Source organism: Ctenocephalides felis, unplaced genomic scaffold, assembly GCF_003426905.1.
Source record: "Ctenocephalides felis isolate EL2017-DRISC unplaced genomic scaffold, ASM342690v1 CF-g0.4_SCAFFOLD_03572, whole genome shotgun sequence".
Classification (NCBI taxonomy): Eukaryota; Metazoa; Arthropoda; class Insecta; order Siphonaptera; family Pulicidae; genus Ctenocephalides; species Ctenocephalides felis.
In genome coordinates, this window is record NW_020539726.1 from 34,357,603 (window position 1) to 34,384,767 (window position 27,165).

Here is a 27,165-nt window from a genome sequence, read left to right on the forward strand (position 1 = left end):
AACTAATCAGCACGATTCCCAACCAATATCTTTCGAACGATTTTTGAATTTTCAAAATCGGTTCAGAATTGCGGGCTAAAACGTAGACGAAAAAAATTTCACTCTTCTGCCGTTTATAAAGAAACGTCTCGGCCGATCGTGCCACAAAACTGACAAACGATAGTCCTCACCGAAATACATCGAATAGCTTTTTAATTTTTTAAATCAGCCCAGCCGTTTTCGAGAAAACGTAGATTTACGGCAAAAAATCTATTCACATACACACACACACACCAAACATACTTTTTCCAAATTTGGTCTCATTCGATTCAGAATGGCTTGAAACGTCGAGAAAACATAAAATTAGCGAATAGGATTTTTTGATGAAAACATAAACTTCTTCGGGAAGTTAAAAAATAATTTAAATAAACAACAACAATAATAGCTAGAAATAGTGGGGCGTATGGCATAGTGCCTTAAGGCAAATTGCTGGAACTTCCCGTACCGAAAACTAAATTATCAAAAAAAACTTTGAAAAAATTTGATTTTTGAGAAATGTTGTAATTTTTGAAAAAATGTCTTTTTTGAAAAATTTGATTTGTTTTATTTTGATTTTTTTATTATTCTGATTTTTTTTTTAATTTTGAACATTTTATTAAGCAATTCATTATAGCGCTTTATAGTTGATTTGGAATCGAGATATCACATGCCATGCACCACTAATTACATTTACACCAATAATGAATTCTCTTAAACATTTTAGTAAAAATCAATTCGTGATTCTCGATAAATAATATTATTTCTACCAACCTGGTTTTAATTACGGTGATTGGTATAAGGGCAGCCCCACTCATGGTTCTTGCAGCAACCCCAAGAGCAACCGCTTGCAATGGGGTTGGCTCGTTTACATTTTCATTCACAAGTGTCTGTGATTTCAGCCAATGTAAGGCTGAAAAGTACAGGCCGACACCAGGAACACATCGTGTTATGGACTGAAAACAAAAATTAAAAATTAGTACTCATTTCTAAAAACTTCATCAAATATCTGATAATAAATGATGATCATTTTTGACCACTAAATATCATCTATTTTTTACTTTTTTCTCTGTATCTCCGAAACCGCTAGACTTGCCTTACCAAAAATTTCAACAATTATTCATTTCGTCTATACAAGTAAGAGTTTTCCCTTCTACAGTATATAATTTAGTTTACAATTATAAGTTTTTGTAATTAAAAAAAATATTTTTAACAAGAAACCTTGATGACGGAATGTGTCTAGTTCCGAAACGTCGTTAATAAATATGTTTTAAAAAAATACAAGTATAAAAATTTTCAGTTAGTGAAAAAATATATACGGTAAAAAAATTTTCAAGTAAGTCAATAATAAAAAAAATTGAAAGAAAACAATTATTTTTTCTTTATTTGAAAACTGTGTACGTTTTGAGTTCTCGCTGGACTCATCTTCAGTGCTACATTAAAAAAATGACAATAAAATAAATTACACAACGATAATACTACAAATTAATGATTATACAGATGTGTAAAATGTAATTTTATATATTTATTTATAGTTGATTTTGCTTTTTTTTATATTTTTCACATCACTTTTAACACTCATTATCATTTTTTTTCCATTATCATTAAAATTGACATTATAGAAATTATCATGTTATTATTTAAATTACTATGTAAATAGAAAATATTAGAAATTATTATTTAATTCATTGTAATTTTTAACTTACCGTTGAGCAAAATGAAAATTTTTATATATCTTTACGTTTCCAAGGTTTCTGAACATTTTAGCTTCGATAAAAAAATGATTGTATGTGTGTGTGTGTAGTATGACAAATTTGATTACAAAAACTTATAAACTAAATTATATACTGTAGAAGGGAAAACTCTTGGAAATTCAACAAATATTAGAAACTGAGTAGTAAAATATATTTATAATATTTTTAATATCCAAATTAAAAACATATATTTTAATTTTTCTCGTTTTAAAACTAGTCCAATTTTTAGATTTTACATATATAGTATATATTATATAATTACATATATATTTTATTTTCTGAACAAAATATTATCAATTATAATTTTTATTTTTAGTTAATTTATGTTTTAATTTTCATTATTGTTCAGTGATTTTTGTATTATAAAATTATATGAGTGTACATAACAGACATGAAAATTCATCATTCAATTTAAAAAAAATCATCCCAAGGCGTGTTCAGGAAAATATTATCATATACGTTTATATAAAGATATAAAATGATAAAAATTTTAAAATCTGTTTAAATATAACTAATGTATTTAAATATTTACATTCAAGCTACTTATTCAAAATTGCTAAAAATATCTATTAAACTATCGTAGGATATTTCACAATAAGGAATTTCAAAAAATTTAGTTAAAAAATTGTGTCAGGGTTATATTTAAGAAAAATGTGTTGTTTTAGTAAAACTATCAGTTACAATTATTTGTCAAGGATTGAAGTGGAATTTCGAGCAAATAAAATAAAGTAAGAAATGAGAGATTCTGCAAGTTTCAATTCTTTTTTAATTAATTTTAGTTTCATTAATAATTGAAAAAATGTTTCAGCCCTATTACAAGAAAACGACCCGGCCGATCTTTACCAAAAACTAATCAGCACGATTCCCAACAAATATCTTTCGAACGGATTTTGAATTTTCAAAATCTATTAAGAATTGCGGGCTAAAACGTGGACGAAAAAATTTTCTTCTGCGATTTACAAAGAAACGGCTCGGTCGATCGTTACACAAAGCTCAGGAACGCTAGTCCTCATCGAGATACATCGAATGGCTTTTAAATTTTTGAAATCGGTCCAGCCGTTTTTGAGAAAACGTCGATTTGCGGCAATAAATCTGTTCGCATACACACACCCACACAAACACATGCTTTTTCCAAATTTAGTCTCATTCGATTCAGTATGGCTTGAAACGTCGAGAAAATATAAAATTATCGATTCGGATTTTTTATGAAAACATAAACTTCTCCTTCGGGAAGTTAATAAAAAATTAAATCATATATTATTTTACAATAAGGAAATATATTATTATAACAATTATTTTACAAATGATCTGCACACATTATTATCAAAGTTGTTTGCAAATTTAATTCACACCCATGCCACATGTTAATATAAATGATTTGCACAAACACAAATGTTCTTGTCTTCTAACAATGTGCTAAGAGTGAAATGTGGAACAAGAACAGTACATCTGGTTTTGCAAAAATTCGAATTTCTAAATTGCCATCTGCTTCGCGACAGATAATATTATAATATTCTAAAAATTCATCACTTCGATCTAGATTATTCAATATAAACCCTAAGTTTTTTTTTTAATTTTTGGATTATTATTTTAGTATTTTTTTATGTGTAATTAAAAAAAAAACTGTATTCTAAATTTTCACTAAAATTAAATAGAGCTTGATTTTTAAATTTAATCTGCTTTGTGAAAATAATTTTTAGAATGCATTATTTTATAAAACATTATTTTTTCCAATATCCTATATTAGTTTTAAGAGATTTAAATTTATATTCTTAAAAAAATATTCACAAAATAATTATACAGAGTATTTACAATGTTCTTTTATTAAAACATAATTTACTTTTGTCGGTCAAAACTAAAGCAATTTTATCAAAAAAAAAATTGAAGTGAAAAAAAAATAAATAGAAAAAATATTATATAAATTGTATACTTTCTAAGAGAAATAAATTTATAAATAAATAAATAATTAACAGATCAAAAAAGCTAAACTAAATTGCAATAAAAAAAAATATACATATACATTTTCACAAAATGCAGTTTTTAATTTAGAAATTAAGGTTTAATTAGTTTAACAAAAGTTTTTAATAAAAAGGCAAAAGATTTAACTTTAATTTATTTTTAGAAGTATATTCGTTTATATCATTTTTATTTGATTGATCATTTTTTATTTTTAATGAAATCAAATTTTATTTATTTTTAAAAGTTAAGTTATAAAATATATTCGTTTGTGCTATTTTTATTTTTGAATAAAATGAATGATCATTTCATAGATGAGTCAAATTAGGAACAGAAAATAAAACTTGTATGAAAATCCTTGATTTTTTTGAGAAACAGGAATTTATATTATATTAATTATATTATATATAATTAATATAATAAGGAGCCCATTTGTCAAATTAAAAATAATAAATTAAATTGCAATTTTTTAATATACATTTCTACACATAATATGTGTCTGCATTCATCAAATCAAGAATATAAACATTTGTTTTGAACAATAAATACAAATAAAACTATTATTTTAAAACAATTATTATGTTACTGCATTTTTAGTGAACTCAAATAATTTCTTTTTTAAAAGTAATATTGTATCAAGTTTTGTGTTTTGGTTTTTCTTGGTTTGGAATGTTAATTTTTTTGCTTAATACTTAAATTAATGTTTTAATATTCTTGTAATGGTATACATTGTTTCGAACAATTTTTTAAATTTCGATTAGCTGAACGATGACACATATCGAACGTCAAAATATATAAATAAAATAGTAAATTACTTATTTACCTTACATATATATATATATATATATATATATATAAATATATACATATATGATAATAATAATAATTATAATTATACTTACAGGTGTGATTCCTGTCCAAAGTGCTAATAATTGTTCTTTCTTTAGAATTGTCGTTAAAACTGTTACCATTCCACATGATCGAGGACTGAAAATGAATAAAAATAATTACATTATTATAATAAAAATATTGATCACTATATTGGAAATAATAAATAGTTATACTAATAATTTATAACTATAATATTTTATATATGTAATACAATTTAAAGAACTTCACAAAAAAAATTTCAGTTAAATTTATATAATTTATTATGTTTCACAAACGTTATCTTTCTGTATTGCTATTAAATTGTAAAACAGTGTAATTAAAAATAGTATAAATAAAATGAATACATAAAATTTGATAAAATAAATTAATGAAATATTTTTTATTTAATTTATATTTCTCAACAAAAAATTTATTTAACTAAATTTGTCACTCTTAGTTGATATTGAATTTTAATTGTATAATTAAACAAAATATAACAATTTAATAAAATATTTTCAATTTAATTTAAACTTGTTCAATTAAAAGTTTGTAAAATCAAACTTTAAAAATTTAAAAATCTCTGTTGTTAATTTTAATTAAAAAATAGAATAGATTTGGAAAATAATTTCAATACTTGTTCTATATCTAATTAAAATTTATATAACATCAAACTAAAATTATATTTTTGGATTGCTATTTTATTCAAATATAGTTTAAGTATTAAATAGCACAAATTAATGAAATATTTTTAATTTATACTTGTACAATTAGAATTTTATATAATATTTAACTAAATTTAAACTTTCTAAACTGTTATTCAATTCATAAATAGTATAATTCAAAAAAGCAAAAAAATAAAGCACTTTCAATTTAATTTGTACATATATGTAATTAAAAATTACCTTTCTGAATCGTTATTTGATTGTAAAATAGTATAATTAAAAAATAGAACAAACTATTCAAGTATTTTTAATTTTAGTTATACTTGTTAATTGAATTATAATAAAAAAAAAATAAAAAATATTTAATTAAAAATTTTCATAACATTTAATAAAATTTACATTTCTGGACTGTTATTTAATTAAATATTTCAGAAATAGTTTAAATTAAACAATATTTCTTTTATTTTATAGTAATTATAGTGATATTAATTTATATCAGCAGTCAGGAAGCTTTTTATTACCTCATAATATTTTTTTGAATAATCAGCAAAAAAAGTGAAATAATCTTAAAATTATTTTCAATTTGAATTCAATTTTAAGGTTATTATAAAACTAAAAGTTTAATGTGAACAAAACTGCATTTTAATTTAAATTTTAATGTAGCTGACTTAATTCAAGGTCTAACTATTGAATAAATATACTTTTTATCCTCAAAAATTGTAGTAAAAATTTACACCGGTTCCCTGACCGCTTATTAATTTTAATAAATAAATGAAATAATCTCAAAATTATTGAAAGAACTAAAAATTTAAATTAATGTAAACAAAATTGCATTTTAATTCAATTTTTACTGAAGCTGACTTAGTTCAAAAACTATCAATTAAATAAATAAACTTTTTATACCCAAAAACTTTAATAAAAATTCACACCGGTTCTATGACCCCTTATTTATTTTAATATTAATTAAATTTGTATTGATGGAATTTTTATAAATTGTTATTCACTTCATAAGAAGTATGATTTTAAAGCATTAAAAAGGTAATAAAATTTGTATTTACCAAGTAGAACTTTGTGGAGTGTTCTGCAACCTCGTTTTAACTAAATCCAACGGTTGAAACAATATCGCACTGAACGTTCCTGAGAAAGAACCTGCCAGAAAAGACTTCAGAACTGGATACTGCAAAAATTAAACAAACGATAAAAAAACATTCATTTCTCCAATTTTCAATATATGAAATGATGATGCTTTACTACCATGCTGTTACAATGAACAATGATAAAGCAAAAAAAGCATTGTACTTACATTTGCGACAATATCCATTCTCTGTATTTGTAACACAAAACTTGTTTCAATCACTTTTTTTCAAACAATATAAAGATTGCTTTTCTTGTCATAAAATTTAGTATGCAGATAAATCAAAAACTCACTAATCTTTCGGCTAGACAAGTATTTTCTCAAACACCTGTCTAATGCTGTTGAGTCGTATCTGAGTAATCTGAATAATAAATTGGGTTTACACGAAAGAACTGGAACATTATTTTTGGAGTCGAGGAACTTTTGTAAATCGAATGCATGGGTGAAAGACTCTTGGGTAAACACTTTGGATAAAAAAAGCAGTATGTAAGTTAGGTTAGGTAAGTGAAAGTGCAATTCAAAGTGCAATGTATGTGGTATGTTTGTTTTAGTATTAATCCAGCCAACACAGAAGCAGTCAAACAACTGACTAAATACACTAACAGTACATGCTTTTATATGGAGCTGGGGGGCAAGAGGACATGTTATAAATAAAATACATATGCAAGCGTTCTGAGGGGGCACTAACACAAATACATAAATTTAATCTTACATCATCCAGGCCTCTTATCTTAACTGTGGGGTCACTGATGGCACTGTCAATATTGAATCTTCTCAAATGTCCTTCTATCTCGGCAGCAGACATAATCTTTCATCCATTACAAGAAAAAAATCGCAAAACCGAAAAATGACTTTTTGAGGTTATGTTGAAAAAAAATTTTTTGCACGCTATAATTTGCACACAAAACTAGTATAAATGATTATAAACAAGTCTTTTACTACTGTGTCACTATTTATATGTATATTATTTAACTATTAACACAATTATTACATCTGACATAATCGAACCACCTGACAGTTGTGATAAAATGTTTTATTGCGCAAATTCGAATTGGCGAACAAACACATGCAAAAAAAATTAGTCGTTTATATTTACAAGGTTGTCTAGAAAGGCTTAGTTATTTACAGAAGCAGATTAGGAATTTGATAAATTAATTTGTAATTAAATTTAATACAAAACGTTAGTAAAAAAATGTTATTAAAAAGATTAAAAACAATTAAGGGTTAACTTCAACTTGTTTGATTCGAGGCGCGCGCCATATTCAAATGTCAAATTTACATGAAAAAACTTATAAAATTATAATATAAATTATTTATTTATTTATTTATTTATTTATTTAAATATATAGCCCACAGATTTCTCCAAGAGGACTCAAAAATACATATACATAATGAATAACAATTAAAATATATAGTTAGTAACATAAAATGCTAAGATAAAATTGCATATAATGCAGAATGTAACAATAATATTTATAAACAGAATAAGAAAATAATGAGATATTTGAAAGAAAATAAAAAGATTGACTTGTGCAGATGAAGATTATTTGATTAGGTGAAGTGTTGTGAATGTCTATTTCATTATTAATTAAGTTAGAGTTAGAGGACATAAGTAGAATAGGCGAATTTAAGAGAGAATTAGATTTAGGGGTAGGATAATTGAAAAATAATTGTGAACGCGAAGATAGCCTTGGAACATTAAAGGATAGTTGATTAAGAATAAGAGGACAGTCTATAGAATTATTGCAAAGTTTAAATAAGAACATAATTGTACAGATAAATCGACGTGAGGCAAGGGAAGGAATACCAAATTCTTTTAGTAAAGTGTTGTGGTCAAAGCCACGTTCAGGGTTAATTTTATATGTTTTATAATAAAGATATTTCAGAAATTTTCGCTGAACCTTCTCTATAGCATCAGAGTTGTTGATATTTATAATAATATTATTATATTATATGTACAAGGTTGTCTAGAAAGGCTCAGTTATTTATAGAAGCAGATTAAGAATTTGATAATTAAATTAATTTTAATTTAATAAAAAATGCTATTAAAAATTGTTGTTAAAAAGCCTAAAACCAATTAAGGGTTAACTTCAATTTGTTTAATGCAAAGTGCGCCCCAAATTCAAATGTCAAATTTACTTAAACAAAGTATTCACTTTTACAATTACAAAAGTCGCCTTGAAGATCAACCAAACTCGCGCTAGAGAACTATCCCGCAGAACAGCCAGAGCAAGATTATAAAATAAATCATATTACTTTAATATATATGAATTTTTAAATAAATTTACATTTTTTTCTAACAAATCTGTGACATTTTCTTTATTTATTTGGCCTTAACAAATTCTATTTCATACAGTTGTTTCTATTAATAATTTATTAGGATTTTTAATCTACTTAAAAAAAGCTAAATTAAGAAACTAAAATATAATAAGTTCTCAACGGCAACACAAAATACAAAACAAAATTATATAAATTTTGTTTAATAAATTTTCTAGAATTTAATTTCGTTTATCTTAAACAGAATATATTTTAAAAGTAGCTAGTGTTCAGTCATATGTTAATTAGGCAAATGTTTAAAATAGTTATAAAACCACAATAAAATATAAAATATAAACGCAGTACAAAAAACTTAGTTTATTTCTTCACACGAAACATTTTTGTTTTTCTAGTTCAAAATCAGCAAGAATTTAGATAAAAGTTAACTAAATTTTTAAAATAGTAATGCATTTCAAATTATGTTTAAAACTATATATTAGTCATTCATCATTGTTCAAATAGAAAATAAAATTATCAAAATTTTTATTTAGACTTTTTGAAATATAGAGCAAAATTCAGAAACCAAACGAAAATAAAACAAGATCTAGAAATTACAACAGTAAAATAATTAAGTTAATTGCACGTTTAGTTATTAATCTATAAATATTGATTAATCTTTAATTCATACGAATTTGAAAATAATATGAATTATAATTTAAACATTAAATATTTGAAGTAAATAAATGCAAGTTTAGTTCTTCATACAAAATAAATTTGTTTTAAGGAAGTATATCTAGCATATTTTTTTACTTTTTCAACAAAAATCAATTTTAAAACAGAAAATGTGTAGAAAGAAGTGAATTAAATTTTTAAAATAGTTATATATCCTAAATTAATTATTTCAAGAATCTTCATTATTTTTATTATCAGGGTATTCATTATCAATGATAATTTATCGAGCAAAAATTAAAAAATTAGAAAGTATTTTTAATTCAAAGCTAAATTTAAAAACCAAGAGGACTAATTCAGTTAGTTTATATATTTATTATATTTTTGTCTAATAATAGTATAAATGTAATTATAGTGTTATATTAGTTAAGTATAAGTTTATTTTAATTTATTTTAATATTAAGTTATTATAGAATTTAATTAATTAAGTGCAGATTTTTTTTTAATTGAAACTATTTTAGATAATTATTTTTATCAGAACGCCTGACTTATATTTTTTATCGTAATATTCCATAACATTAACTAGATTTCAAATTTAGACAATTTCAAAATAAAATAACTTAAAAAAAATTAGAAATCAAAATGTGTAGAATGCAGATAAGTACTAGTTTAGTTCTTCACACAATTTTGTTTTATAATTTTCCTCCATTGATTTCCGTTTTTGTCATCAACAAAAATTCCATCAAATTCAAAACTAGCAAAAGTCCATCCTGGTGTAAACTAAACAATTATAGTATTTGTGCTCACTCAGAGGAATAGCAAGAATAACAATAAACAAAGTCATTCATGCGAACAATAACTTGTAAACAAATCTATTAACAACCAAAACTCAAGTAGAAAAATAGAAAAATAATTTATTATCACTTTGGATTTTTTTTAAAGCAATCAGAACTATCTAGAACTTTTGCACGAGAAGGCAACCCAACGGTCAACCACTCTCTTATGTGTGAATATATTAGGAATCAAATAAATATGTATGAATATCTAATAATTATATCTCTATGTTACAGCAATACCCCCGAAAAAGCATTTTTTATTTGAGAAAATTTGATATCATACTGCTTGATATCAAGCTGACCACGGTTGGAACTAATTTGCAATGTAATAATTGCATGTATCATGATAAACTGGTAACATAATAATTTACCAATGCATTATTAAATAACTTGTTATTGCAAAAGTAAAATTAATAGGGTTGCATTCGATTTACAAAAAAAAATAACACTCCAAAAATAAATTTTAATACTCCATGATTTTATATACAAACCTGGTTTGAATGTTAAATCCAATTTAATGAAAGTAACTAAAACTTTTATATTATTATTAATTATTATTATTATTTATATTATTTAAATAATTTTTAATTTAGTATATTTAACTAATTTAATTTATATTTTTTAACTATTTTTCCAAATTTTTTCTTCACAATAGTTTATTAGTTTATTAGACACACCGTTTCGCGAGGCAGAACAAATAATACTAAACGCATTTCGAGAAATTAAAATCTATTTAGCAAGATTTTAAAGAGTTACACAATATTGTTGAACTATGAAGATCAGATTCGATTAACACGAACAGTATCGAAATTAGAAAAATAATTGTAACACAAAAAATTTATGGATATAATATAAATATATATTTATTTATTTATTTATTCATAAGCAAGCCGTAATCAATCAGCCGATATTATTTCAGGCTCTTGTCAAACTTATTCATAACTAATATTAAAAGTAATAGATATTCATAATTAATATTAAAAGTAAGATAGTAATTTTATAATAATCATAGTAGATGCATATATTTTGTATTGTTCATTCGTTATTTGTTACCACTTAAATAAATTAAATATTTACAGTTTAAATATAAATAATATTTAAACCTTGAATAGTTAAATATTTACTTTTGTAAAGTATCTACTTTATTTTGAAGTGACTAGGAACTTTTTGAACTGGAAAATATATTTTATTAACTTCATATTAAATATGTTTAATCGCTCATATTTTGAGATTTTAATACACAAAATATTTTTGACCTGCTTATTTGAATTCAACATATATCACAGCCTTTAAAGTAAAAATTTTAGGTACATTTCTACATTTGTCAAAATAAATTATGTAATTTCATCTGCCAACATATATTGTTGACTGTATCTTATATTATATTAATTTCTGGCATATCTTACATTTTTCTTGTATATTATATTCTAATATGTCTAGGCTCATAAGTGAATTAAAATTTCTCGCAGGTGACAGTTCTTATATGTAAAAATATTTTTAACGTGTTATTATTTGTATTTTTCCCATATATTTCGGCAATATTACTGTATTTTATAATCCAAAACTTTTTAAAAAATTTCCTTGACAAACTCCAAAAAGATTTATCAAAATTCGAATAACCGTTCAGGAGAAGTTTGCATTCTTACATCAGTAGAGAAGAATTTTATATATAAAATATCAATAATTTAGTAAAAAATTGTGGATTTAGAAGACCTTGTAATCAGTTTCTTTATTTTTTATGCATCTCAGCTGCTTTTCGGCAATAATATGGTAGGCATTACATTTTTTTTATTCATAATCATGAATATATTATATTCTAATCTTATCTAGGCTTATAAGTGAATTGAAATTTCTCGTTCTCATATGTCAAAATGTTTCCAAATGTCAAACGATGTATGTTGTTTTTTGTAATTTTGTCCATTTATTTCTACAATATTACTGTATTTTATAATTCAAAACATCTTTTAAAAGTTTTCCTAAACAAACTCCAAAAAGATTTATGAAAATCCGAATAACCGTTTAGGAGAAGTATGCATTCGTACATCCGCAGAGAGGAATTTCATATATAAGATATCAATAATTTAGTAAAAAATTATGGATTTAGAAGTCGTTTTAATCAATGTTTTATTTTTTGTGCATCTCAGCTGCTTTTCGGCAATAATAATGTAGACATTACATTTTTCTTGATCATTATCATGTATATATTATATTCTAATATTGTCTAAGCTCATAAGTGAATTGAAATTTCTGTCAGATGATAGTTCTCATTTGTCAAAATGTTTGGAATTTCAAACGATGTACGTTGTTTTCTGCCTTTTTTCATTTATTTCTACAATTGTACTTTAGTTTTTTAATTTATTATATTTTAAAAATTTCACTTAACAAACTCCAAAAAGATTTATCAAAATTCGAATAACCGTTTAGGAGGAGTATGCATCCATACATCCGTAGAGAGAAATTTCATATATAAAATATATCAATATAATTTAGTAAAAAATTGTGGATTAAAAGACCTTGTAATCAATTTTTTATTTTTTGTGCATCTCAGCTGTTTTTCGGCGATAATAATGTAGACATTACATTTTTCTCAAATTGAAATTTCTTTACAATATTACTGTATTATATAATTCAAAACATTTTAAAACCTTTCCTTAACAAACTCCAAAAAGATTTGTCAACATTCGAATAACCGTTTAGGAGGAGTATGCATTCGTACATCTGTAGAGAGGAATTTCATATATAATTTATCAATAATTGAGTGAAAATTTGTGAATTTAGAAAACGTAATCAATTTTTTATTGTTTATGCATCTCAGCTACTTTTCGGCAATAATATATAATTACATTTTTTTGTTCATAATCAGGAATATATCATAATCTAATATTGTCTAGGCTCATAAGTGAATTGAAACTTCTCGATCTCATGTGTCAATATGTTTCCAAATGTCAAACGATGTATGTTGTCTTCAGCAATTTTTTCATTTATTTCTACGATTTATCAAAATTCAAACAACCGTTTAGGATAAGTTTGGATTCATACATACGCACAGAAGAATATTTGGCTACAAATGAATATATTTTATATACTACAAAAAAAAATTTACTAAAGTAAAGAATTTTAAAGAAAAAAAAGTTTTTAAAAGGAAAATAAAGAAATTTTATAAAGAAATTGAAGATTGAATAGATATTAAAAAATATTTTAATTATAGTAAATATTATATTATCGTATAATGAAATTGACAAATGATATGTAAATATAAAATATGAAATTTGTTTTCATAATCTCTCATACCATACACCACTGTCTGACTGAGATATGAAAATAATATATAAATAAATAAAAAAAAACTAATTTAACTAAATTTTCCAATAATAAGAGTCTGTAATAATGATTATGATTACGGTGTAGACTGATAAATAAACAATTAAAATAAATATATAAATGATATTGTTAATCAAATACCCCACATGGACATAACAATTTCATTTGAAATCAACAATTTGAAATGAACTTTAGTGCTGCTTTGTTTAGATTACATTTGAGTAAACTAGCTGTAAGTGGAATTCTGTCTTAAGGCAATTAGGGCATCGTGCCTTAAGGCAAATTGCTGGAACTTCCCGTACCAAAAATTATTATTTTTTTAAAAACGATTAACATTTTTGAAAAAAAAAATTACTTTGAAAAAATAAGATTTTTGAGAAACTATAAATTGGACAAAGAATTACTTTTTCCCAAAAAAAAATTTTTTTTAAAAGAAAAAATTCTGAAAAAAATAAAAAAAAAAAAAATTTTTTTTTTTTGAAAAAAAAAATGTTTTCTTTATTTTGACATATTTTGGAAGATCTGAACTTTTTTTCAAAGCAATCGTACTGTCGCAACTGCATAGAAACAAAATATAAAGCGCGTAAGCGCCGCGTCGCTGTCTAACGGATAAACATTGGTACGGAACCCATAGGAATGTAAACAAAATTCATACTTATTGTTAAAATCTCTATAAAATATCTGATAATTTGATGTGCATATGTCTAATGATCATTTTGACCGCAAAATGGCATTTTTTTCACTTTTTTCGTTAGATCTCCGAAACCGCTAGACCTGCCTTCATGAAAATTTGATCAATTCTTCACCTTGTCAATACAAGTAAAATGTTTTTTGAATTATTAAAATCGGGACGCTCCGTTCTCTTAAAAACTGAGTTACCGTTTTCGGCACTTTTTGCCCCGTATCTTCGGAACGGCTAGACCTGCCTTTGCCAAAAACTAATCAGCACGTCTCCTTATCAATACGAATCGATTTTTTTTTAAATTATTCAAATCGGTTGATCCGTCTTCCCGAAATCGTCGACGAAAATTTGTATCCGCACATACATACACACACATACATACACACACACACACACACACATACATCCATTTTTTCTAAGGTATGCCAAAATGTTCAGAAACCTCTGAAACGTAAAGATATATAAAAATTTTCATTTTCGATTTTTTTGCGATTACTATAACTTACCCTACGGGAAGTTAAAAAATGAAATTATTAATATTTACTTTTAATCCGAAATGACTAAGATAATTTTAAATATTAAAAAAATGAATTTCATATTTTTTCACTATTAAATATGTATGTTAAAAATATAAAACCGTAATTTTAAATTTTCAAAAAAAGAGAAAAACTTAGATATTTTGAAAAATTTGACAATTTTTGAAAGATTAGATTTACTTTGAGAACTTTGATTTTTTTTAACATTTTTAATACATTTGAAGAATTATGTATATTGAAAAATTGAAAAAAATGCTTTTTTTTAAATTATGACTCTTTGAAAATTAATTTCTGAAAGCTCAAAAGAGAAAAATTAGATTTTACTAAGATTTTCTAAGATTTCTCTTTTCTTTTCTTTCAAAAGAGACTTTTCGAAAAATTTGAAAATTTTTGAATGCTCAGAAGAGAAAAGAGATGTTTTATATTTTTTACATTTTGAGATACATTTGAAGAATTTGTAAATTGAAAAATTAAAAAAAATACTTTTTTCTGAAATTGATGATTTTTTGAAAAATTGGAAAATGTTTGAAAGCTCAGAAGAGATAAATTAGATTTTCTTCGAAAATTTTGATTTAGTTTAACATTTTGAATACATTTAATTAAAGAATTTGTAGATCAAAAAATTTAAAAAATGTTTTTTTTTTGAGAATCATGATTTTTTTTTTATTTAAAAATTTTTGAACATACTGAAAGTTTGTGAAAACAGGCATATTTTGAATACGTGAAATTTTTTCAGTGAAAATATTCAGAAAGATCTAAAACGTAAAGAATATCAAAAATTTACATTTTTGATATATGGGCAATCACTATAACTTACCCTATGTGTAATAAAACAATGATATTAATTATTTGGTAGAGAATAGAAAAAAAGGAGAAATATTAATTAGCATCACTTAAATTTAAACTGGGTTTGAGTAGAATCGTAAATCATAAAATTTAATAATAAACCACTTTTCGTAAGTAATAATATTTTAAGGTGTTTGCGAAGTCTATAAACTCTGCTGGCAAAAAGATCGAAAGATTAGAAACCATAAATAAATAAATAAAAAAAGTCTATAAACTGTTTCTATATAAAGTTTCATTAACATCGCAAAAACAAACTTCACAATTAATTGCAAAAATACATCCTTGTAGATCTTAACCAAAAACATACATCATGATTCCCAACTTAAATCATTTTAATTGTATTTAAATTTTCAAATTTGTCTCAAGAATTTTGCACCTGTCTTCTAATTATAATGGAGCACCAATCAAATCGAGTCGCTTAATTTAAAAACTCATAAATTCTGTACTTATAATAGTTTATTTGAAATGATTTAAAACAATTGATATAAATCATTGATCAATTTAGGTTGATTATTGATTATTTTTATTCCCGGAAAGTTCTAGCAATTTGCCTTGAAGCACAATGCCATACACCACTAGTTTTCTTTACAAAGTTATGGCAGTGCTGCATTTTGGACCAATTATTAATCATTTCCTAATTCGACTCTGTCTTCAAATTCTCAAGCAACAGCTTAGTATTTCTATCAAACACAGTGCCACTGGCACTGTCTCCGTTATCAGTAACATAAGTAAATGTATTTATACATTTACATAGAGACCCCCAGCGATCGGGCTTATCAGGTTATCGCGCCAACTCTCTGACCTCACCGAGGCCACCTCTGACCCCTGTTATCAAAAATATTAGCGCTCTCGTCACTACATACACATATAGTAATATTAAAAGTCATATATATATATTTCTTATTTCGGTTCCCATGTGGAATAATAAACGGAATTATCGCTAATTATACGAACTCTTGACTGACCCGTGCGTAATCGGGAAAGGGACCCGCGTGATTGTTAATGGGAGTGACGGAGAGACTCTTGTAAGAATTAGTGAGATGTCTGAGAGAAAAAAATTGAATAATAATACCTAATTCAAAAATTACTTTTCAATAGCTCACCCTTCCAAAATGTTAGAGAAACTGCACTCTATAAAAACACTGATCAAATCCTTCAATTTGACATCATTATTGCTAAACTTGAATTGTTGTCCTTACATAATTAAGTTTATTAATGACAGTAAAATCAAGATATAAGTGATTAATATAATATATATGTTATTCATATATTGTATATTATGTATGTGGCTAAATGTTTAGCAGAGGCCAATAAAAAAAAAAAAAAAAATAGCTTACCCTTGAGTTAATGATTAGAACTTTAGGTTATAAAGCAAGAGTTCCAGGTTCTATACTTGTCTCAGTGAGAATGGCTTTTGTTTGGAAATATAGACAAGAATTTGTTTCCAAGTGAAAATGGCATTGTTGCACCAATAAAAAAAAAGAGTGCGCGTAAGGTTCACACGCGATTGTAGTAAAACTTATTTGCTACAGTACCATATGGCACTTGAGTAAAAATAAATACATCATATAACAATTTTGAATAATGTTCATCAGTAATATGGTAACACTCGTGATGCACACATTTATTAGTGTCGATCATTATACACATTTATAATGATAAATTATAAATTATATATTTATAACAGCATTAAAAATATGTATAATATTTAAAAACAATGATGCAATTAAAGTCATGCTTCAAATATGATATGAACAGTTTGTCATTGTAATTAGCATTTACGACTTGAATCTTTATTAGAGAAATGAAGTAATTGCTGTTTAATAAATTCTTTAATAGTGGATTATGTTAAACAACGCCTAAACAAATATTGTTTTTGCAACTTTACTCATCATGTAATAATTGTGTTTGAAGAACGTCATGTAATTAAAATTAACATACATTCATTGGCTGCTTGTATTTTTTTTTACTTTTTCGCTGACGATATAATCTCAGCTGTAGTATCTGTCTTGTCTAAACAATATTTTCCTTTTCAATAACTTCAAAGATTTAAAGAAACTACGAATAATATAGAAACTAGTGGGGTGCATGGCATCGTGCCTTAAGACAAATTACTAGAACTTCCCGTACTCAAATTAAAAATTTTGGTACGAAATTTGATCTACATATGTCCAATAAACCTTTTTGACCGCCAAATGACATTTTTCCAGTCATTGTATTGACAAATTGAAGAAGTGATGAATTTTTGAGAAAGCAGGTTTAGCGGTTTCGGAGAACTAGTAAAAAAAAAAAGAAAAAAAACACACATGCATCCATTTTTTCTAAAGTATGCCTGGGTATGCCAAAATGTTTAGAAACTTTTGAAACGTAATGATACAATAACTTATCCTACGAGAAGCTAATTATTTTCAAAGAAAATTCAAATAATTTACATTTTTTTTTTCGTAACTAAAAATACACGTATCATCAATGAGAAGAGGGGGGGGGGGGTTACAAAAATCCTTAAAAATTCGATCACGTGATTAATGGACGCTCCCTTATTTGATACATATTGTTATGCACTTGATGTACAACTCTTTTAATGTTTCAATGTACAAATTTTCCAATAGTTTTGTCACCATCAGTATATCAGTATCATATAAGGTACACAAGTGGCCCTACTATGTATCCTTGTGCAACTCCAGGTGGCAACAATTTTTTGGCAAAAGCAGATTTAGGACTTCCAAGTAACCCTAGTACGCAAACTTACGGAACTCTAGAATTTCCTAATTTTTAATTTTATGGACTATCATGATGTATTTTATCGAAGACCTGCTGAATATCAGGATAATTCTTGACTTATCCATTTAAGAATAAGTAGTTAAAACTACACCTTTTTCGGTGTCTTTTAAAATCAAGTGTTCACAATCACGATAATATATTTTTTATTTAAAATGTAATTAATTACTCGACTACCCTACTATAGAGTGACTTTAACAAATTAAATGCCTCTTATAATCTTTCAATTGTTGGCAACTAACGACCCGTGCGAGGGAGTCGTTATATGTTGTGATTGAGAAAGATCCAGACGATATCAATAAGAAACTTATTAGAAATAAATAATTTTATATAAATAGTAAACAAATCAAAGATGTTAGATATGAATTTTAAATTCACTTTATATAATAGATTTATTGTTTTTTTATTGTATTTGTTTGAACAGCAATCAGAACTCAAATGTTCTATAAGCCTATATAATAGATATAAACAAAAAATTGCAATATTTTCTGAAAGCTTCGTAACACAATTTATCAAAAAATTATAGACAAAGTGCAATGAGGCATTTTGCTTTAGTGCATGTTTTTCTAAAAAATTGTTAACGTTTTGTTAAAATTAGAAAAATATTGAGTAATATTGTAAATATTAATATATAAAGAAAATATTATTTATATATAATGAAAATCAATATATCAACTTAATGACCTCAAGCTTGGTAATTTGTTTGGAATTTCAATAATTATTCTGTTCAGAAATAGATGTTTAGCTTTATTATTACCCTACTAAAATTTTTACATTTTTATTAGAAATTAAAAGCTTTTACATTAAGTTTAAAACTATTGATATTGATATTTAGTGAATTTATGAATATATAAAATTTTGAAGAAAAATATTGAGCAGAATTCACATAATTATAAAATATTATTAGTTATTCTCTTTAATATAAATGTGAAGCTAGTAGTGCATGGCATTGTGCCTTAAGAAATAAGGATTTTTTTTTTGTAAATTTTTCGAAATTTTGATAATTTGAAAAAAATAAAACATTTATTTGGAAATTTAGAATTTTTTCACTCCGTCAACTCAAAAAATCGAGGACTAAAATTTGTATCCACATATACACACACATACATTCATCTTTTCTAAGTTACACCAAAATGTTTAGAAACCTCTGAAACGTAAAGATTATGCAAAAAAGTTCATTTTCGCCTTTTAGACGATTACTATAACTTACTGAAAATTAAAATAAACTATATACTATTTTGTAAGCAAGGATTTAATTAATCCCACTAAATTGTATTTCCAAAAAAAAAAAAAAAAAAAATTGTCAGAAAATACATTTAGTTTCAGTAATTTTATGGTTTGGAGCAAAATTTTATGAAAAAGTGAAAGAAAATAATCGATTTGAGCATTTTTTTTATGAAATTATGACACAGATATTATTTTATTTCCAATAACGATTTTTGAAAATTTTCTTGTTTTCGAAATTTTGAAACGGCTATTTACAATTAGCTAATTATTGTTCAGTTAGCTTTTTTATTTACAATTCATCACTTATTACTGGACTAGAAAAAATAAATAAATTTATATGGAAATACTATAATACTATCGCAAAATCGATTAGTATATTTAATAACATTTCAATTTAATAGTGTTGATTTTTTAAAAATTATTGTTATATTTAATATGTAATTTAACTATGATATTATGCATCTTCAATTCTTCAAGTAAAAAAATGTAAGAACGTGCGCATAATTTGTAAGGACATGTACGAAAAAAAATACAAAAAAATATTTATCTAAAATATTACCAGACATACTATTATATGTAAAGTCTGTGTTTATGTATGGAACTTATTAAATGCAATTATACAAAAAAATAACACGTGTAACTTACTCTATGGAAGGTGCAAAATTAATTATAATTTTTAATCAAATTTTGCATTTAATTATTTAACTTATAACAATAATCCCAAATCTCAAAAATAGCCAAATTGATAGAAATATCTCTCAAAAACACGGACTTTGTAGAAAATTAGAAATTGAGTTATATTAAAAAAAAACATATCAACAATAAAAGGAAACTTATATAACCTTGAGTAAGTTTAATCAAATTACATTCAAATTTTTTTTAAATGTTAAAAAGCGTCTATGGAAGGCAAAATTTACTTTGAAAAGGTGAATATTTAAGGTAAAATTTTCCTTATTCAAATTTTTGTGCCACAAGATTTAGAAGAACTTTAAACATCAAAAAAACTTAAATACACAATAAATAAGTGAAAAAACTCTTATAGTAAATTTAAATTCTGTATCATTGACTTGCAGTACCTAGTTTTGCAAAATTTCAGGTAAATATAAAATGATTTACTAAAATTACATAAGTTAAAGGTAACATAAAAAACTATGATATTCCTAAAAAAAATCAAGGATCCCAAAAAAACTCTACTCTAAATTTATCTCTATATTTTACAGATGTTCGTTCGAATTCTAAGTCCCATATATAAATCATACATCTGTCTGTTTGTCAAAGTAATTACTCGAACTATATTTACAAATTTTTTAACTGATGATCTAAAGATAATATTACGTCAATGACATTGCTCAAGACTACGTTGAAAAACAGAGTGCATTCGTAAATATATTTATGTCATCCATATTTCATTGACATGACGATAAATAGATAGAAGTTTGTGGAAATCGGATTAAGTAGAAAAAGTGAGTAGTAGTAGTATTTTCTTCTCATATAAAATTAATAATTTTATATGAGATATTTTTTTATTTTTTAGGAACAACTGGTTTACTATATTTTTTAATATTTTTGAACAAAAAAATTAACTAGTGGTCTATGGCATCGTGCCTTAAGGCAAATTGCTGGAACTTCCCGTACTGTAATGAAATATTCGAAAAATTTTAAACGGTTTCAAATATATTATTACAAATACTGTAACTTTCATTATTTTTGCTATCTTATTCTATCTGAACAAATTAAATGTAAATCATAAATCAATTTATCTCCAGAACATTAACAATCGTCCTTCCATTTCGAATTCAATTTCAAAAAAAAAGTTGCCTAATTTACACAAAATTGAAAAAGTGCTCCAGTTTAGTCACAGTCTAAACGCATTTGCAAATGATTCTGTGCGACATTTTCACTTATACTGTGCTTAACTTGGCGACATTTTCACATTTTTCAATAGTTTTCACAAAATTGGAAAAGCGCTCCAGTAAATAAACAGTCTGAACGCAATTGGGTAAACATTTGTACCAGAGTGGCGCTTAGACTGTGCTTAGTTTGGGTAATTTTTTGAATTTTAAATCCAAAATTACAAAAATATTTCATGGAAAATAAAAAAAAAGTAATATTTTTTTATCCTCAAAAGCAATTGTTTTGTCAATACCAGCAGAAAGTTTTTTAGATCATTCAAATCGAACGCTTAGTTCTCTCAAAAACTGCCATTTTTTGCACATTTAGCCTTGTATCTCCAAAGCGGCGGGTCCTGTCTTTGCCAAAAACTAATCACCTCTTCTCCCAATCATTACAAATTGAATGTTTTTTAGATCATTCAAATCCGATACTACGTTCTCTCAAGAAACTCGAATTGTATTTTCTGCACTCTTTGCTCCATATCTCCGTAACGGCTAGACCTACCTTTGCCAAATACTAATCAGCACATCTCCTTATCAATAGAAATGTAATGTTTTTTTAACCATTCAAATCGGTTGATCCGTGCGCCCGAAAACGTGGACAATAAAATGCGGACATACAAAACACACACACACATCCATTTTTCCTGAGGTATGCCAATAAAATGTTCAGAAACCTTCAAAACGTCGAGAAATGCAAAAATTTTCATTTTCGATTTTCGCCCCATTACTATAACTACCCTACGGAAAGTTAAAAAAAAATCATACAGAAGAAATAAAATATTTGGAGACCCTTGAAATAAACAAAATTTAACTAAAAATTTGGTCCATGATTCATGCAGCATGCATTCAAATTTATAAAAAAAATTGGTCACATACCTGTAAAAATATTTATCAAATGTCTACTAAAATATATGGGCACATATATTTATAACTACCCTCTGTGTGTCTAGGTAAGAATGATAACATTCTAGATCCTTCTCCCACAAAGTAATGCCCAAGGACAAAGCGAATGTTTTAGTCGGTATGGAGTCGGACATACCCAGACAAAAGACCTAGTCTGGGATGCATGAAGGCATTTCCTTCGCTATACAAAAAAAACCCTCTGTGAGTCTCTAAAAAAAAATCCTTTATCATTTTCATATAAAATGTTCTATATTCATTTAAAAACTATTTAGTAAGAAATCAATAAAAAGCTATTATAAAAATTGTGGATAAAGTTACAGCAAAAATTAAAAAAAATATTATTAAAAAAAATATCTATCTTGTCTTTTTTTGTCTCAAACCATTGTGGTGAATTTCAGCATTCAGCAGGTTTTTCGTATTTATTCAGCAGCAGGTGCTGCTTCTGCAGGTTCTTCAGCAGCTGCTGCAGCAGCTACAGCTTCTCCAGAAACTTGAGCTTTTGTTACGGATTCTGCAGGAGATGTTTTACTTCTCTGAAAAAAAAAATTAAAAAATTAGGTTATTTATTAACTTGTGTAGGTCAGTTAGAATGGCAGTGATCCTTAGATCGATTCTTGGTAATGAGATAAAATTTGAATAGTTGAATTAAATTTAAAAAAAATTGCATATAAGTAAATTATATAAATATAAAGTAGAATTGAAAATGAGTTAATTTAAAATTAAATAGAATTTGATTAAGATTTAGAAGTATGAAGATAGCAAGGTTAGAATTGGAGATCAGATGTGGACTTTTGCTTTATCAAATAATTTGTTAGATGGGTCATTTTCCATTAATTTCAAAAGTACAAAAACTTTTATCTTGGTTTAAGACAACATTCTGATTGTCAATGATTCTGAATATGTTTTACTTCTTAAAAAAAATAAAACACATAGAGAGTGAACGAGCAGCAGCAAATCCATATTAATTTTTCTACACCATCAGTGTTCAGGTCTTTTGTTTAAGTGTGTGTTTTTTTTTAATTAATTTTTTTTATTTAAAATAGTTTTTTTAATTGCAAATATGATACAACATTTTCCGGCTACTCAATTAATTCCAATAGTTCAAAAATACTTATCAAGATTTTAGTCGATATTTCGAAATTCAGTTTTGCGTCATTTACATTAAAACATCATTTTTCGCGTTTTAAATTACGTTTTTAAAATACGATTGCAAATTGATATGATATTCAAGACGTCATTATTAAAGTTGAGAAATGTTGTATTTTAACAAAGACGTTAAGAATATATTTGCAAAATAATTGGAACGTGCGTCAGAATGTTTATTTCTAAACAATTCAAAATAGTAAATAGTTTTAACTCGAATGCAAATTTTATTGCAACAACTGTGTAAATAAATAATGCATTATAGTTAATAAATAATATTATGTGCACAAAATTTCTCTTCGGTTCGAGAGAAACTTCTTGCTTCTGGAAATAGCAATGTGTTCCAATCCTATTCTTTTTAGATAGATTTTCTAATTAATTTTTCAACCCTTACTAATTACTCTTTAGATTTTTATATTCTACGTACAATTCTTTTGGTCCTCTATCTTTTTTATATTTTTTTGTGTCCTATTCATACTTTATTTTGATTTTTACCTTGTTTTCAGTTTTTCATTTTTTATACTTTCTCTGAATTTTCTATACATTTTTAGCATGTTTTTCCTTTTTTCTATGAATATTTTTATACTATCATATTTTTTTCAGATTTATACAGGATATTTGTTAGTTTTACCTTTTTAATAATATTTCATTTCACACAATAATCTAGTCTTAGTTTTCTGTAATTTCAATTACTTGATTTTTTTTAAATTTTTCTATTAATATTTTCGTGTTGATAATTTACTCAGATTTAAATTGTTTTGTTAATTTCTCAAACTAATTATATAAAGTACAAAGGAAATGTTTAGAGAAAAAATAATAAAAAATATCGAAAATTACGAGAGAATAGATTTGGAAAATTAACAAAAAAATTAAAATCTGAGTAAATCATCAACCCGAAAATATTAATAGAAAAATTAAAAAAAAATCAAGTAATTAAAATTCGTAATATTTACGTACGTAAATAACGATTTAATTGTTTAGTTAGTTTTCTAAACTTTATCTTTTCTTTAGTTTTTTATATTCTGTAAAAAATTGCTCTTAATTTTCCACAATTTTTTGATATTTCTTAAAACAATCTTATTGTAATAAATTATTTTGCATTAGATTTTTGATTTAGTTCTCTAATATTTACTTTATTTTTAGATTCTCATATTCTACAACAATTTTCTCCTAATTTTCTTTATTTCCTAAATTATTTGCTTTTTCTCTAGACATTTTCCACCTAACAATACATATTTTACTTAAATATAAAATTTTAATTAATTCTTTAATTTTTATAATTATCTCTTAATTTTCAACAAAAATACTATTTAGTTTTCTTTTTACTGTTTATTTTATTCAGTATGTTCAATATCTCGCTGTATTTTTTTTAATTTTTTCCTATTTTTCTATATAGACATTAATAATTTTATTTAATTATATAATGCATTTACAGAAAGCCATTGCATATTAATATTATACCTACATAAGTTTAATGTCGACATTTTGAAACCCTACTGTTAAAATCTACTTTATCAATCTATATTTTTTTTAATTCAATAATTTTTTCACTCTATTTTTCTATTTCAATGATAATTTTCTCATTTTCATTTATTTATATCTTTAATCATTATGACAACATTTTTTTTTTAATTTTTGATTTTTTTAGTGTTTCTCTGATAACTGAACAAATTTTTTCCATATATTTCTCCATCAATAAATTCACTTTAGACTTTTTTCAATTTTCTGACTAATTTTAAACAATGTTTCATTTTTAACTGTTTATCTAACATTATATTACCTTCATCTGTTTTATAATAATTTTTTCATGTTTTATAAGTTTATAATTTGATCTTAATTTTAACTATGTTTTCAAAACTTTTCCTCCTTTCAACATTTTTTCTAAATATTTTTAATTGATTTTGCATCAATCTGACTTGATGCGTAATTTTTCAAAATAAACTATCACTGTTTTTTTTCAAAATTTGTTATCAACATGAGTAATTTTATTGCCAAATTAAATTGCAAATTACTGATAATGAAATTCAAAAAAAAAACATTAAACGGTTATCAAACTATGATCGTATGATGTTCGAGAAAAATCATTTGCTCTGACGCACGAATTAAAATAAATTTATGTTTATAATTTTATAATTATTACAACATTTCGATTAATTTTTTTAAAAAATTACATTTGATTCTGCGTTGTATTTAAAAAAAATAAATGTCGATTGAAAGAATATTAATATGAACAAAGAAACGCTTAAAATATTCATGAATTTAATTCTGACTTTGAATGAAAACAAATACAGTACAATACAATTATGTTGTATTTTAAATTTTGATTATTAATTTTTTGAAAAAGCAAACTTTTATAATAAACAAATAACATATTTTTATAAATAGGACAGTTTCATATGTTAGAAAATATTAGTAATGTTTGGCTAGCACACTTGTAAGAAAAAATATGATAATTTTAATTCTTACATAGTCTTATTACTTTAATCTTAAATATATCATTTAGACATTGTTTTTTTTATTTTTGAAATAATATTCATATTATTATTAAAAATTTTGTGTCACAGTTCGCACACGATAATTTATTAACATTTAATTACTAAAATGGAGACTTGGTTCAAATGCTCACAATTCAAGAACTATTTTTTCTTATTTTCAAATATTGGCGCATGTTTGGACAATTTTAAATATTTATGTTGAAAATTGTTTATTGAAGCATTAATTTTTTTTATTTGAGTATAAGGTTCAATTCTAATCCACTGCTTAATATTTTTATGAATATTTATCTATTTATCTATTACTTACCTTGGGTGATACAGCTGGTGCAATCTCTTGTTCCGGAGCTGAAACAAATAAAACATTCCATCAAATTTTTTCCGCTAAAGAATTTCGCAAAAAAATCAAAAGTTATCGAATATTTATATTAAATTCAAAGAAATGTATGCCACGAACAAAATAATTTATCAGCGGGGGACCATTGATAAGAAGTTTAACATTTGATCTTCTTATAAATAAACATATAATTCTGCCTGGGTCATCATGGTTGAACAATTTCAATAGCAAAACAGATTGTTGGAAACTCTTATTGCAATTAATAAGTAGTATGTGAATTATAAAATTTATAATTGAGAAATAAATTTAAAATTTTGTTGCCAGGGCTCCGCCAATATTCGATAAAAAAATCCACTTTGTTCAATGCAACACTTCATCGAAATTGTTAAATTAGATTTAAAACATTTTGAGTACGTTTCATAATTTAGTCTATAATATTTTTGTAAATACATTTGACACATATCTATATAATGTTTATATTTAATAATATCTGATAATTATTATTTTCATCAAAACCCATTCATATGTTGCAAAAGCAAAAACGATCAACTTGGTAAATATTGTCGTTCTACATGGATAAAATTGATATAGAAGTTCTGAGAAAATATTTAAAAATAAGTTGTCTTTAAGTCTATTTTGAATTTACAATTTCAAACATTGTATTTATTTTCAACGCATTTCATTATAATATATTCCAATGTTATGTTATAAATAAAGTACAAATTCTTCTTGTTATTTTTTCTTTTTTGTACTACCCTCAATGCAAGAAATAAGAAGTAAATGGGTTTCAAATTTATTTTTTTGCATTTATGAAAAAGAGTTAAATATATGCAGAAGGATGTAAGATCAAGC

At 24.8% G+C, this 27,165-nt stretch overlaps 2 protein-coding genes across 2 annotated transcripts in view; one reads left to right on the plus strand and one right to left on the minus strand.

Annotated features, from left to right (window-relative positions):
* Positions 1-27,165, plus strand: part of LOC113387856 — a 122,575-nt gene that overhangs the window by 33,550 nt on the left and 61,860 nt on the right. The gene's annotated exons all lie outside the window — the stretch shown is intronic.
* LOC113388407 (mitochondrial glycine transporter-like) lies at positions 647-7,442 on the minus strand. The gene is made up of 5 exons (XM_026625788.1): positions 7,105-7,442; positions 6,316-6,434; positions 4,628-4,712; positions 790-971; positions 647-728 (listed from the first exon to the last, which is right to left on the minus strand). The coding sequence occupies exons 1-5, from the start codon at positions 7,195-7,197 to the stop codon at positions 647-649; spliced, it is 561 nt and encodes a 186-aa protein (XP_026481573.1). The 5' UTR covers positions 7,198-7,442.

Bases quoted from the DNA above. Each gene is read 5' to 3' on its own strand.
- LOC113388407 (XM_026625788.1), bottom strand. From the start codon at position 7,197: ATGTCTGCTGCCGAGATAGAAGGACATTTGAGAAGATTCAATATTGAC. The intron at 6,435-7,104 runs GTAAGATTAAAT...TAATTTTTGCAG, and splicing joins AGATAAGAGGCCTGGATGAT to TATCCAGTTCTGAAGTCTTT. The intron at 4,713-6,315 runs GTAAATACAAAT...ATTCATTTTCAG, and splicing joins ACTCCACAAAGTTCTACTTG to TCCTCGATCATGTGGAATGG.